Source organism: Thunnus albacares, chromosome 17, assembly GCF_914725855.1.
Source record: "Thunnus albacares chromosome 17, fThuAlb1.1, whole genome shotgun sequence".
Taxonomy (NCBI): Eukaryota; Metazoa; Chordata; class Actinopteri; order Scombriformes; family Scombridae; genus Thunnus; species Thunnus albacares.
In genome coordinates this window covers 10,946,508-10,962,266 of record NC_058122.1, presented here as the reverse complement: position 1 = coordinate 10,962,266, position 15,759 = coordinate 10,946,508, and the positions used below count along the sequence as shown (strand labels likewise).

The following is a 15,759-nucleotide window of genomic DNA, read 5'->3' as shown; positions in this document are numbered from 1 at the left end:
GAAAAGCAGAGGCAGAAATGCAGTAATGAAACTATTTAATTTTACTGGAGCTTCATTGCAAAATGGGTAGAAAATCCAATGTACTATGCAAATAGTCTTTTTACAATTATTTGTCTGCCTGGAATGTGGCAGAAAATACTCACAGAATTTCAGCCCGCATAACATTGCTGAGCTTCACTCGAAGCAGAAATGTCTTCCTGTCTCTAGTGTATTTCTGTGGACTCGACTGCCATGATGTCTGTAAAAGGGAAAAGGCCAAGTAATCATAACAACAGAAGAGCCTTGCATACATTTGCATGACACAAACAGGAAAGCAAAAACTAATTTAACCTGTGGCGGGTGGCAAATTTGGAGTTAGTGCAAAGTAGTTGATGGTTGATATCAGCCAAATTCAAAGATACAACTTAATGAATGAAGAAATCTTTAAGTTTACTTCAAATCCCCAAACACTAAAAGACAGAGCAGGTGAAAGTATCAATATTGTGCTGGTGGATGGGAGACCAGAAGAGAAAACACTATACATGTAAAATATCTTCTTAGTACTGTACAACTGTGGTTTAAAATGGCCAAACAATCATTTCTTGAGCAACATGATAACTGTCACATGCTCCACAAGGTCTAACACATACATTATGTACTGGGCATGCCCAAAGTGCGTTAAATTCTGGAGTAATTATTTCAAATGTCTGAAGTACTTATAACTCTGTCCCCTGAAACTAAAATCATTTTTTTTTTATTGGTCAGGGTTGATATTCTGTATTTAAGTGGTTCCCAACCTCTTTCTGTCTGATTTACCCCCATGGCCCCTTACAGATAAAACATGTGTCTTCATTGGCACCTCCTGTCAGGTTCCATGCTACTTTTTTTCATACAGTTGAACTCTCCATGTTTAGGTCAGTTTCATCATTTTGCATTTGGAATAGTAAAGGGACCGCATTTATATAGCACTTTTATCCGGAGTGCTTCACAATATATCACTCTTCCACATATTTACAAACACACACATCAAGGACTCTTCTGCATGTGGACAGGAGGAGCCGGGGATCAAACTGCCAACCTTGCAACCCCACTCTACCCACCTGCACAGCCCCACCACTTGGAATAGCAGTAGCTGGACATTCATCAATGTCTCCATCTCTTTTAGCTTGCAATTTTAACCATTTATTCATTAATTAGCTAACTATTTGTACAGTTTATCCATTACTAGTGAGTTGAGCTAACGTTACTCCACAATCTTTCCACTTACCCCCTGGCAGAATTACCAATGGGATAACTATCTCTGCTTGGGAATCACTAGTGTAGTTGTTATACCATGTTATGTGCCCGGTTGTATGGTAATCTCAGCAAAATAAGAGAAATCAATCTAATCACAGAGGATAGCTTTCAGTATTTTTCTTTTTTTTTAATGGATACTACTGTATTGATTGAATATCTATCTAGCATCCTGCTGCCCTTGGCTGTGCAAACAGCATGCTTCCATTTAGTCTAAGAGGACAGAAAGTTGTCTGTGTGCAGGAGGTTGAATGAATGAAATGCATTTTATTTTTCACTTTTTATTTTCTCAATTTCATTTCATTTTTCATCTTATCATGATTTTCATGTTAAAGTCTGCCAGGCATACATTACAAGAGATAGCTCAGTTTTTGTTATTGTAAATACATTACACTAACATATGAGAACACTATATGTTAACTTAAGTTTATATCTGATATAATATGTTTAACACATTATGTAAACAGCCCCCTATTTGCTTGCTTTCCTTTTCTCTTGCCTCTGTAAGTGGTGTCTTGGAAGCCATGTGGACTGGGAACCTTTGGGCGTATGACACTTGATGATAAAAATATCGGCTACAATAATTCATTCTAGTCTATATTGGAGACCACAAGATGATTAAATTACATATCAGAAGTTGTTCCATTGAACAGAGATCACCTTTTCAAATGTTCAGCACGCAGCCACAGTCTTTAGTACACAATCAAAGACAAACTGAAAAGACGTGAACAAACTAAGACTCTCTAATCTGCTCATACGAGCCCATGCAGCCCTGCTTTGACTCTGGGTTTCATTCCTTTCAGCAGCTGTCAAATCACAGTCATTCAAAATGTTTCAGGTAGAGAAATCAGCCTGTGCCATTCTTTTATAACTTGCAATTAACTGCAAGCACCAAGCTGATTTTTGACATCAAATGACACCAATCAGACACCTTAAAAACAAGATTTTATTTAAATTCATGTCCCTTTCTCCAGCCTTCTATGCTCACCAGCTACATTTGATCAGTTATTTCTCACAGAGGAGTTCTTTACATCACCATACGTTCATGACACATTTTAATGTAAATGAGAGTAATGACACAGCCTTAGTGCTGCTCTAATATTGGTGCTGAAAACGCAGTAATAGTCTTGATGTTCGTTCATAGATTTCCATCAAGATTCAGATGATCCATTAAAGTCCTAATGGCTGTGCATGTCATAGAAACTAAAAGATGTCTGTAACTGAGAGTCTGCACACCACAGGGTCCAGCAGAGATGAGCTATAAAGATGACAGGCTGAGTTCTCTTCTCTGCAGAGGTTCAGTGGTGAACCACATGTATTCATGGCAGCTACATTTCACAGAAATATATTTACATAATGATTTAATGAAATGTATACTTGCAGACTCGCAGACTCAGCTTGATTAATATTTATAATGTGTTCTACAACACAGTTATACAGCAAGGGTACAGCGTACACCATGTGTGTACATCCTGTTCGAGTGACTGCATCTGCAGAATAGCACCTTACGAGTTATTTTAGGAGTTTCAAAGAATTCAAGTCTCTGGCACACCCCTCACCGTCACACTGCATGAAAAGAAGTGAATCTGTCAAAATATGCAGCTTGTAAATACAGGTATAAGCTCACTCTCTGTGTTGTATATGAATATAAACAGATCAAACTTATGTGAAAGGCAAACTTCCCAGAAAAGCCAGCTACATTTACTTTTTTGGAAGAATGGAGAGATTTTTTGAAAGTCCCAGTTCAAGTTTCACTAGTTGAGCTGACTGTTGGCCAGGTGTGACAGTATTATGTTCATGGTCCGTTCATTGTCTTGGATGGTATGCGGGGGATTCCGGTGTTACCACTCCCCACTTGCACTTTGCAGAGTATTTGTGAAACATTATAATTTCACTCATTATATGCAGAGGAAAATATACTCTATACACCATATTTATCGTCCATTAATCACAGGGTTTGTGGGTTGATTCAGGCTTCTCTCGTCCTTGAGTGAGACACCAAACCCCAATTTGCTCTGGCTTGTTAGGCCAGTGCCTTGCATGCTGGCTTGGTGTAAATGAGAGGCAAATTGTAAAGCGCTATGTAAATGCGGTCCATTTACCATTAAGTTACTTTCTAGTTTAGCGTAAAACATATAAGCTCATTAAATATAATGTATTGGTAGATTAAGATATCAGTGGACATAACTTGCACAATAAACAATAAACAGTGTAAACACAAGCGGTCTGCACAGGGTTGTTACTTGATAATCATTGTTTCACAATTCTAAATCTTTAAGATTAATTTAATGTGGAAAGGAGACTTTTAAAGGCTTTTTGGGTGAAGCTGAGAAATTCCCAGTTGAGTATATACATTTCGAGCACTGCAGTGCATCTCTGCACTGTTTGTAGGTAATTGTCACCAGAAGCAAAATGGCAAGTGATGACAGAAGCTGGAGCCTTATATCCAATTAGAATGAAAGGTTTGCCCTCAGGGTACAAAGCAGCTTTTCTGAAGTACATGTGAGAAAGGTGCCCTGAGAAAAAGTCAAACTCACTGCACACTACATAGGCCTGAAATCTTTGAACTGTGTTTACCTGCCATCATTTTTTGTTTGATTTCAAAAATAAGATGAGGAAATATTAAAATATTAAATGCCTCTGTGCTGCAAATAGATCTATACTATATACTGTATCATACTCATAACTCAAAACTGTAGAAAACTCTATGAATGTGAACTAATATTCTCAGGGTTCACTTGTGAAGTAAAAACTATACAAAAAAAACCCAAAAAATGAAAAGGAGAAAGATATAAGGTTTGTAAGACAGCACCTGTGTTTGTTAAGCTTCCAAGTTGTGCCGTACAGTAGAAATACCAATCAGTTTCAGATTCTTCTTTGAATGGTGCTCATTCTTTTGTACAGATATGATCCTGACAGATCAAACTTTACATTTCACTATTTTCCTCAGTTACTGTCATCTGTCTTTCACCTGAAAGGAAGATTGTAGGCAATAACCCATTGAACACTGTAGGAGTATTAATACTTTATTAATGAATTACCTCATTATTGGGGGCACCACCTCCTTTTTGGTTAGGATTTGTTAGTGCCAGGAGGGAGCACTTGCCCTGGTTCAATTTAATCAATGAATCGGTCTCATGATTGTAAGTTCTTGTCCCAAACAGTGACGTCTGTTTACTGCAGCTCAAAGAAACAACCAAACAATTTTAGGATAAATGAAGACATTTATTAATAGCTAAACGTATTTTCTTCGTATTCTTTTTCTTCGTATTCTTCTTCTTTGTATTCTTCTTCGTATTCTTCTTCTTCTTCATATTCTTCATATTCCTTTTTCTTCGTATTCTTCTTCGTATTCTTCTTCGTATTCTGCTTCTTCGTATTCTTCTTGCTAAAAATGGCACCCATTCAGTCCTATAGGAATTGCTGCATGGATGTATAAAGAGAACTGGATACAGTGTCGGAGTCGGGGCCCCGTTCATTCTTATGAAAGTTGCTCAGTGGCGCATGAAGCCAAAAAAAATCGACTTCCCAGTATGAAAGTACCCGGATCTTCGGCTACTTCTGGTTTAGCCCTCCGGCTAACTTGAATGGGGATAAAACAATTCAATCATGCAGCTCTTCTAGGCTTTTGAAATGTGATCGGACCAAATGGATTTAATTCTGATAGTGAGACAAGTCATTTCATGGGGGTTGTGACGCTCAGAAAAACGTATCCGCTGAATTACAGACGTTTCTTTCACAATGTAAGTCTATGGGAAAAAGTCTTTTTGGGCCAGTGTGCATCATGTGACGTAATTACACAGTTTGGCCGCTATGTCAAATTGGCTTCAAAGCCTGGCGCTCTTTCTGTACTGTATCCAGTTCTCTTTATACATCCATATATTGCTGTTGCTGCCCGATTTGCATCGCTACCTGATTTGCATCACGCATATGCGATTATTTGAGAGGTCTTAATAGCTTTTTTTGTTCGTTGTTATCTTGGAAATACAGACAAAGAGTTGTAGTTCAATACAGAACAGATGGATGTTAGGTGTGATCTGAAGCACTCGGCCATTTACACACAAAAAAGAGCTTAGCAACCAATAACCTTACTACTAACGTAGGGTGACATATTTTAGAAAAGTCCAACTCTCTCTTCAGCATGACGGCTAACCGTTAGCATACTGAGGGTTTCATTCATAAAGAGCTGCAAGCGTCGTAGCAACAGCCATGACAACGACAAATTAAATGACTGACACGCCTAGAGACAAATCAGTGTTGAATTCAGACGCGTGATGCATTGTTTATGTTTTCATATTGGGTTAACTTATATTAGGTGAGATAACGTTAATGAGTCGGACAGATCATGACACACGTCATGTAAGCGCTGAAAACAAGTATAGTAATATAATTATCATTTTAATTTTGGTGAAAGCCAGGACAATTTGGTACTGAATGTTGAAAACCGGGACATTTTAGGGTTTTACAGATATATGTCGGGACTCGGGACACCCAACTCGAAACCGGGACAACGTCTGGTCACCATATACTAATTTGTCTGGGAAAATGTTAACTTAACATACTGTGCATACTGGCCAAATGAGCTTAAATTACCTTTAATTATAAAGTTGGAAGCAGCATGGTGCATTTCACTTCGCTCCATCCTGGAAAGGCTGGGGTGAAATACACCATTAGAGATGTAATCTCTCAAAAGTTGATAATACTCGAAAGTTTTCATTTTTGTGGATGTAGTAGTACTGTTGTAACGTCAGGTACCGAGCAGTGACAGAAACTGTTAAACTCAACTCTAATGTTGTTTGTCCAAATGGAGATGCCGTACGTAGCTGTCAAAGTTTACGCGCATGAGCGGTGTAGATCGAGCAGTGATGCGCATGCGTGATACAAATCGGGTAGCGATGCAAATCGGGCAGCGACAATTGCTCGCCTGGAGCATACGTCAAAAAAAGTTTCTAGCTTCCGGGTTAGCTTCCGCATTGTGTGGCCCACTGAATATGCACAGTAGTGTTTGTCGCTGCCCGATTTGCATCGCTACCCGATAATCGGGCAGCGACAGTGTTTCCCCCGCTGGCCCCACCCACGACCCCCTGCTCGGCCCATAGAATTGACATTGTGATGACGTCACAGATTTTTAAATTGCTTTTCTCGGCTCGAGGAAGGTTTTACAAACATAAAACCTCCATGGATCAAAAGTTCATAACAGAAAGAGTCATAATGAACGTTGTCTGCAGTTCGAGGGGTCCTGTCAACAGTTTTACAGGCATCTCTTCTACAATGGTGGTCTATGGGGAAAATCCTTTTTGGTCCGCAGGAGGATTTTTCACTGCAATACCGCGAGTGGCCACTGGGAAAAATTGGCTGCAAGGCTGAGCGGCGGCGCCCTATCCAGCTTTTATTATACATCCCTACCTCGGGGGGCCCCCCCGCCTTGCGGGGGCTGCAGGGGTATACTTTACGGCCCAGTATAAGTTGCATAATGATCAGACATTTAATTTACATGAATTTCAGGTTTGACTTAGATTTGAAAGTCCTCAGGAATGTGGGTTAGTTTATGGCTTTGGTGATAAGAGTCTGTCTTCCCTCTAAGTTGGGAGTTGTTTTACCCTGGTCCAAGTGACCTTTAGGAAGAATTCATGCTTTTGGTTCGTGTCATAATTCAACTTATCAAAATGGTTTATTGGGAGGTCTTTGAGTCTGTTGAGCATCACTGATCAAACCCCCACTTAGGGTTACAAAGGTCAGTTCTGCAGGCTGAGGGTTTGCTCTTACAATCCCTTAGGAATCCAGGGAGTCTGTCTCTTATTTTCCTTAAGAATCAAAGATTAGTTAACAGAATTAAAGAACAAGCGGTTGTCCTCCTACAACACTAACAAAACTGAGCAGGACCACTTTCAACTCTGAAAAATAGTCTGATAACTTTGATATTTGATTTGGTGTCTTGAGGATGTCTGTGAAAATTCTCAGTCATCCAGGTCATGGTTATCCAAGGAGTGTTGAATCGAGGGCAACTGGACTTGGCTGAAGATACCTGAAGATGTTTCTCATCGAAGGGGCTTCTTCCATTCTTACTAGTATTTAACCTCTGTGGAGTCGTTATCAAGGTCATTGATACCACTAAACTCGTTAGTGCTCCTGGCTGTTGTAATGACAGTCATTAAGTGTCATTGGAGTCACATGAGGTAGTCATTGGAGTTGTCACATGAGCCAAAATGTGAATGGTTGTTAAGTCTCCTGGGAAGGAAAGGACAGCATTGAAGGTGGGTGATAAGTGGTGTCGTAGACTTCCTCCCATGTTGAGAGATGGCTTCTCTACTTTAAGGTAGATGGTCTACTTCTCTCCTCTTTCAAACCATCTGTTCTCCCTATCCAAAATATGCACATTGTTGTCCTTGAAAGAGTGTCCCTTGTCTTTCAGGTGTAGGTAAACTGTCTTGAACTGTCTTGTCTTGTGTCTTGAGGAAAGAAAACTTGGTTTCAAATCATACTCCTTTCCATCTCTGTTAGGGTTAGCTGTTGTGCCTTCACTCATCATGCTGTTGCAGGTTTTCTTGCTGTTGTGTTTTCCTCCTCTCATCTGTCAACCAGGTGCCCTCAGTGTACTCCCCTGTCTTGCATACTTGAGGCTCATCACTAATCACCCATGACCTGCTACCTGGTTTCCCAGTGGCTCTGTCTGTGGGAATAGAATCAAGGGTAATTTATTCGTATTGTTTGCCAGATCTTTTACAGTATGATTCAGCCTATAATACCTGCCTCAACCTGTTGCCAGTTAATCTACCTATTCTTGCCAATTCTTCTTTGCCTGTGCATGGGCTAGTGACAAAAAGTATTTCCCCTTTGGGTAGTAATAAAGCAGACTGTCACCAAATACCTGCAAAACTAATCACATTCCCATCAGCTTCATCTGAAAACTGTGCTCAGTGCTAATTAGTGAATGTTAGCATGCTAACACACTAAACATTATATCTGCTTGGTAAAAACAACATTATATATGTGAGCATGTTATCTTGTTGATGTTAGCATTTAGCTCAAAGTACCACTGTGCCAAATTCGAGCCCATAGGCTGTATATAAAGATATAGATATAGATGGATAAAGATAATAACACATCACAGAGCTGATAGCATGGCTGTAGACTCTTCAGTGTTGTTAAGTTGTCGAGTCGTATTGAATTTGCGTAAAATTAAAAGATTAGCTGTTATTTTGTCCTGCTATAAAAAAATGCCTTACTAATGAAAGCTGATAATGCATCTTGTCTGCATGGCGAGGAAGAGTAATTTATAATTTCACGCTCGCCTATCTTGTCATTCTTTATCAGTGGTATTTGGAGATGTCAGAAGTAGAATCAGATTTATGTTTTAAGTTTGCACATACAAGGAATTTGTCTTGGTTTTGTGGTGCATGACAATCAAAAAAGTAGAAGGTAAGAGAAAAAACAAGTATCTATACAAAGTAAGAAAAGTAGAACTAGCACAAAAGACAGGTGGTATGTCTGGATAGATACCTTTTCTAGCGGATACAAGCTGGGTTTTTTTTAATCTCTATCATGAGGGCTTGCTTCCACACCCATGGCACAGCACTTTTTCACTGTTTATGGTGAAATTGGAGAATGTGGGCGGAATCTCCCTGTGATTTTAAAAGATAGATGGTGAAAGTATTGTGAAATCCAATACATCCGGTGTGTAAATGTTGCTGTGATTTACAAAGAAACAGATAAAAGGTTATATAAATTATTTGCTGTCTGCAGGACCTGAGGCATTTCTAATGTACCAGGCACACAGAAAAACTTGTACCCCCTGTAGCAGTGCAATGTTGGAAATCAGCCTAGTACTTTTGTCTTTTATAAGTTTAATTACAGCCTACACTGTTTGTTATTTTGGTGTTACAGCCACATTCCAGATCAAGCTGTGTCAGCTTAACAAATTTCAGCCAAATTAAAAGAAAATCTGTTAAGTAAAACAAATTTATTGTGTGTTCCCTGAAGAAAAACTCCCCAGCAAAACTCCTTGAACAAACAATAGCTGATCCTGAGATAATGGAGAGGGTTTATTGCTGGAAAGTATTAATCTAACAAATTCAAATCCCATGATGCTTCATGCTCAACACTACCCTGAGGTAAGGTCACATTTTTTGGCATTTCATTGCAGAGAGTAGTGGTTTAAATGAGTCAGACTGAGATAATAGATTGTGCAAGAGAATCTTCTCCAAACCGTAAACAGTACCTCAAACGTCTGTTACAATGTGACTCAGATAAATGTACCAGATAGTAATAATAAACAATATATTTTACAGTCTAAATCTATCTTAATTGACTTTTTGTGAGTGTAAGTAAACATATAAATAATCAAAGTAATCTTACATGGAAAAAATATAGGTAACCAGCTAGAAATGCATAGAAAGGAGATGTAACAAGAATTTCAGGGAGAAATCTAATTATAGAAAGAACAAAAAAAAAAAAAAAGAAATTGAATTTTGTCTGAAGCCTGTTGACAAATAAAAATGATTATCCCAGCCTTCAGGATTAGTTGAAATATAGTGTTTCAAGTTGCTGCTAATCTGGTTCGACACTTCAATCACCCATCCTGAAGAAAATACAACGTCCTTATTTCCACCAGCCCTTAAACAGCAAATTGAACTCCTATTTTAAGCTTTTCCTGATGTAATCACCAAAGGATGGCATAAACTCACTCTAACTTTATGTGTAGCTGTAGTACTGCTTATTGTCAGTGGCAAGGGTCAACAGAAAATGTAGAAGGAAACACCAAAAATGACTGAGAAAACTCAGTTTTCACAAATCAGGGAAGAAAAGCCAATCCTCACAAGGACAGTTTCCTTATGTGGTACTGCGGGTATCAAAATAATAATCCTCAGGTTATTTTCTTGTTCTGAGGGTTGAAGAAGGCAGAAAACTTTCACTCTGACTGTGTCTCAGGAGTCAGTTCATTCCAGGGCAAGTCTACTCATGTCCAAGTGTAAACTTGACACTGCCTGAAGTTTCTGCTAAAATGCTGAGTCGCTGAATGTACTTTCATAAGTCCTTTTGAGCTCGAGCACATTAAATGACAGTGGACCTAAATCTTAATCATCCTACACTTGAAAAACATTATTGGCCGTATGTTCAGAAGAACACAAATGGTGAGTACAGACAAATTTGTTTTACCTCATGCAGCTCCGTGTTTGTTTCATCTAATGCGATAAATATTGATTTTAATACAGATCAAAGCAAGCAGTCTCTCCTCTGCTGCGAGGACACAGCATGTGTTTGGCTTGGTTTCCATCATCTGGCTCACTTCAGCAGTCAGTGCCGGTGAGGCTTTGTTTTGTACATGAAAAGTACATGAAAAGATGTGTTCATCAGAACATTTTTGTAAACAGATTTAAAAGCTTACAGGTTATGCTAGGGCTTTACAAAGTGTGTGCTTATCAGTGTGTAATAGTGGTAAACTTTTTATGATTTAAGGAAAAAGAAGTTGTGGTTTATCTTTAAGAGAAAAATACAAACAGCAGATCTACAGATGACACAATAGCACTGTTTAACATAGATTTTTTTGTCTTTTTCACTTTTTTTCTGGTAAATCTCCCATCATGAACCCCATTTTGGGACTTGAAGGAGTAGTTTGATGTTTGGAAAATTAGCATATTTGCTTTTTTGCTGAGAGTTAGATACTTTTACAGAATAATTATTATCAATTCAAACTCAGTGTTCTTTTTAGTCACTCCCATATTGAGTTTTGACATTGCAATATTAAAGTGAAATGTGATCAAAAATCAATTAATGGTGTATTTAATTTGCAGGAATTATTAATCAGACTTTGTAAGATTTTTTAACCTAGTTCCATCTCTTTGATAATTCAGTTGGTGAAGCTGTGGGCGTACAGACCATCCCTAGAGTGGTGGCACAGTGTGGAGACAATGTGACGCTGACATGTGACACCAGCTCATTACGTCTGTCGGATATCACATTATTTTCCTGGGTGGGAACAAATAAAACATTGTGTGAATATAACGGCAAACATGACCCTGAAGTTATGTGTGAAAGCACCGCAGAGACGACCCACCAAAAGCTCACTCTGACTCTCATCAACGTGATGCCGATCCACCATGGAAAATATCTTTGCAAAGTACGCTCCAAAATGGGAGTAAACAACAATTCAAGTTTTGTTACGATACAAGGTGAGTTAGCTTGTTCATTTTCTTTTTTGATTTTGTCTGTGTTGTTTTATCTTTCTAAAAGTTCTTTGATCTTTGCAGACTGCCCTGGAAGTTCTGGCTTCTTTATCAATGAGACTTATGCTGAGTGTTGGTTCAATGGAGTTTACCCCAGTGGCACAGTCCACTGGTTCCAAGGGGATGTGGACTTAACTGAATCTGCCAGCACGCAGGAAGTTAAGGACAAACATGGACGGTACGATATCACAAGTACAATAAATGTACAGAAAGGACACCTGACCCAGCCTTATAACTGCTCACTGTGGCTACCTCATGCCAAGAAGTATTTCTCCAGTAAACAGCTATCTATGGTGGGGGAATCAGGGAGGTCATCAGGCAGGTCGTCAGGGAGTGTAGCCAAACTGCAGTGGATCTGTATGATAATGGAAATGGTGATGGTGAAATTTATGATGTAAATGAGATGCTACAAACAGGCAGATTTCAGGTGTCGATAGTTTGTTTCTCAAGAACATGGAATATGGAAAAATGAAAAGAGAAATAAAAATGAGCCAGTGAGTTATGCAATGATTCAGGATTTGGCCTATTGGACATTTTTCTGTTTTATCCATCCTAATACATCATGTTTGTAATTGTACAATGCTGCCATTGAATGGATATGTTGTGTTTTTTAACATGCTATATAATTTCTTGTATTTGATAGCTTACAGACAACTGTCTATTGTGGAGAGGGGGTTTATAACTTTCATAATCACTCTTGTTTTTAATGTTAGTTTTATGCTCACTGTAACCAGGAACTTCTTTATGTAGTTAACCTTCATTTCCTCCTGATGGCCAGAGGGAGGCAGTCTTCCCATGCAAGAACAATCAGTAGCATTCACTGCCTCTATATATTGTAAATGCTGTAAAGGAGAACTCTGCTCAGTATGTTTGTCCACATAGATTCAAATTTGTTGCAAATACATGAACACTGAAGGAGATGAAATTTGCCACTAGTACTATGACATAACACGGTGGTTAAATTGAATACATTGGAGACACGAGTCAAAACATGCTATGAAATTATTCCATTTTTTTCAGTTAACCATTTTATTTGCTTTTATGTTCTCAACAAAAAGTCACAGATGCCATTTTATCACATGTTCTAAGATGTTTATCATTCACATTTAACCCAAAATACAGCCGTTGATGTTGCTAATCTTGTCTGGACAAAATGCAGTGGATTGCACATTGAGGACTTTAAAGTCAGTTTTGTAACATGCTTCATACTCAGAGTGTAAAATTTAATAAATGCAGTCTATGTAAACTTCCTGTTGGTTTCTACCTCGTTCAAACCTTCCATACTCTCCGTACAGGATTTGTACATTGTATTCTTCTATGATAGATGCATCTGTGAAAAGGTTGTTTTGGTTTTACACTCCTCACTGCACTTCACTGCAAACATAGTTGCTTTAGAGATGTTCAGGCATGCAACCTCAGGTGTTGCCTCAGTAATGTCGCCATGTTTGACAAATACAGGAATGCTGCATTTTGTGCAAATCTTCTGGTACTTTTCAGAGACAACAGGAATGAGAATTTGGTTGTTTTAGTTTGGTGGTCTTTGTTGACCTAGTTAGGGTTTTAAGGTGACCACAGGCTTCAAAGACTGTCGGATGTGCTTCTCTTCCCTGGTTTTAGCTTCAATGTTTGTTGATCATGTCTCTGCTTGATGAGGCAAGTTTCAAATCACACCTGTGTTTTTCTCAGGTGGGTGGGAGGGGCAAGCAGTAAGGACTGATCTGTTGTGTTTTCTATTTCAGTCAGTTTATTGTTATGCATTTCCTCTTTTGTGGAACTGATATTAAAATCCAAATTCAGAATCACCTGGTGCATGTAAAAGTGATGAAATCTCTACCATGACTAGCAAAACATCTTCAATTCTGCAGTCAGTCAAGTGGATAGTTTACCTTCAACTGGGAGAATGAGATGAGTCAACAATCGAGCCAGCAAGCAAGAACATGAACGAGTCTTGTGTTGTACAATCATGATTTCATATGTGGTTTTCATCATATCAGAGAAGGTTACACAAACAGCAGAAAAGGTGAAAAGAGAAACATCTTACTGAAATCATGGCTCCAAGTGAAGGGCATAAAAATCAATAATGATCATGTTTGTATGAGGACAAACTGTGCCTTTTCAACTTGCTGCTGCTCCAGAGTCATAGAGACAAAAGACATCCATCCCCAGGGCCTTGGTGCTGGTAAACCAAACTACTGGTGCAGGAGAGGCAGTTAAGAGGCAAGATAATATGACCTGAGGAGACCCTGCTGAGAGCAGATACACACTGCAGATTATTTACTTAGGACAGAACACAGGGGATAGAGCTTATTTGCTCCAGTAGAGCAACAACGAAATTAGACACATTGGAAATCAATGAGAGAGGCAAGAAAGCGGTAGATTGTTTCAATTAATGTGATTGTGTGTGTTTACTAGATTGTGTTTGTGGTCAACTGCAGTGTCTTTGAGTCAGTACCCTTACAGTTAGGGATCTATAACTTTTATTTAATATAACTGACACAATGACACAATCAATACATATGGCACAAACTATACACAGTATACACAGTTTATGCATTCATTAACAGAAATATAACGGTGTTCATTATAGTTCATTATAGTCTACATGTCGAAGTGTCCTTGGGCAAGATACTGAACCTCAAATTGCTCTGGAATCAGTGTGTGAATGGGTGAGTGAACATTAGAAACATTGTAAAGCGCTTTGGATAAAAAGCGCTATATTGCTCCTAATGAGCAGGTTGGCATTTTGTATGGCGGCCTCTGCCATCAGTGTATGAATGTGTGTGTGAATGGGTGAATGTTGGCATGTGTTGTAAAGCACTTTGAGTGGTCGGTAGACTAGAAAAGCTCTATATAAATGCAGTCCATTTACCATTTACCAACAAAAAACTAATTATCAAATTAGCTTACAGAGCAATCCCTGCTCTCTATTTGGGAACACTTTCAATATCAAGATTAACATTAGTAGTGTCACTGAAGCTATACCTGTCTATGAATGTATTCAGTCATGTTCCTCTTGATACCAAAGCTGTACACTGTAGCTGACTCCCCAAGATTTTTGCTGTATCTCAACCTTTGTGTCTGCAAAGGCAACATGATTGAGTTGATGTGCTCTCATCGAGATAAAACACAGTTGCCATGGTGAACTGAAGCTGGCGAGACCTCACGTAAAGAGAATATATTGGATTTTTTTCTCATTTTTTTTCTTTTGGTGCAGACCACTGAATGAGTCCTTCTGAAAGAACAGCAATTAGGTATGTTGGGCTTTGAAAGGCACTACAATACCATTCTTCATCAAACTGAGAGGTTGGACTTGTGTTCATTGCCGTGTTACTGAGGATCAGTTGCATTTGCTTTTATTTGCAGGTGTATGTAGTTCAAATGGTCAGGCTGCTCTGAATTCCTAGAAAAATAAAGGGATTATGGTTTCATACAGAGTACTTTATAAAACTGCATTACTCAAAAAGCCAATTATATAACTCTTTCAACTGCTTTAAACTGTTTCTGTGAAATGTCTTAAAGGTGCAGTGTGTAGAATTTAGTGGCATTTAGCAGAATGGACTCAGCAGAAATGGATTATAATATTCATAAGTATGTTTTAATTGGTGTATAGTCACCTGAATATAAGTATTGTTGTGTTTTAGTTATATATACATAGGGAGCAGGTCCTCTTCCATGGAGGCTGTCATGTTGTACCACCATGATTCTAGAGTATCAGTTTGTATTCAGTTTGTCTGCAACATCACCACTAGATGCCACTAAATCCTACACACTGCACTTTTAATACTTTTGTGGGAAAATGTGTTCTTATTTCCTGACACTGGATCTAAAGATTAGACGAAATGTCTGTTGTTAACCCTCACAGCAGAGCAAAACAGCGATGCAATTCAAACTTTGCTTGATACAAAAAACACCTACACACACAAAGCACCTATCTGAAGCTGTTGAGTATAGGAAGTGAGGCCAGTTTTACCATATGCATCTGAAAAACAGTCTGATTATAGGTAAACACAGTGACACAAATCCTGGATGTTGTATTTTAAAACATGTGGCACATCATGTCCTGTACAGGTGAAGAGAAAAATAAGGAAAAAGATAGCTTTCAAAAACTCACTCACACACTTTGTTGTATTCAGGAGTCTAGAGTCATCCACAGTGCAAATGTTCAGAGTACCCATGATCATAAACCTCTCAGCTCCTTTTGGTACTAGACCACAAATGATTCACAATCAGCTACTATTATTTCTCACATCACCTATCATCCAGA

General features: G+C 38.7%; 1 protein-coding gene across 2 annotated transcripts; it reads left to right on the top strand.

The window, feature by feature from the left end:
* The first annotated feature begins 6,621 nt into the window (after positions 1 to 6,621).
* LOC122967156 lies at positions 6,622 to 12,741 on the top strand. 2 transcript variants are annotated; one of them, XR_006398541.1, is made up of 4 exons: positions 6,622 to 7,962; positions 10,485 to 10,575; positions 11,124 to 11,441; positions 11,520 to 12,741. XR_006398541.1 is itself a non-coding variant. In XM_044331650.1 (4 exons), the coding sequence occupies exons 1-4, from the start codon at positions 10,383 to 10,385 to the stop codon at positions 11,891 to 11,893; spliced, it is 804 nt and encodes a 267-aa protein (XP_044187585.1). In that variant the 5' UTR covers positions 7,977 to 10,382; the 3' UTR covers positions 11,894 to 12,741. The 2 variants fall into 2 exon arrangements, 1 of the variants encoding a protein (XP_044187585.1); XM_044331650.1 differs by lacking the exon at positions 6,622 to 7,962 and adding an exon at positions 7,977 to 10,403.
* Positions 12,742 to 15,759: the final 3,018 nt, after the last annotated feature.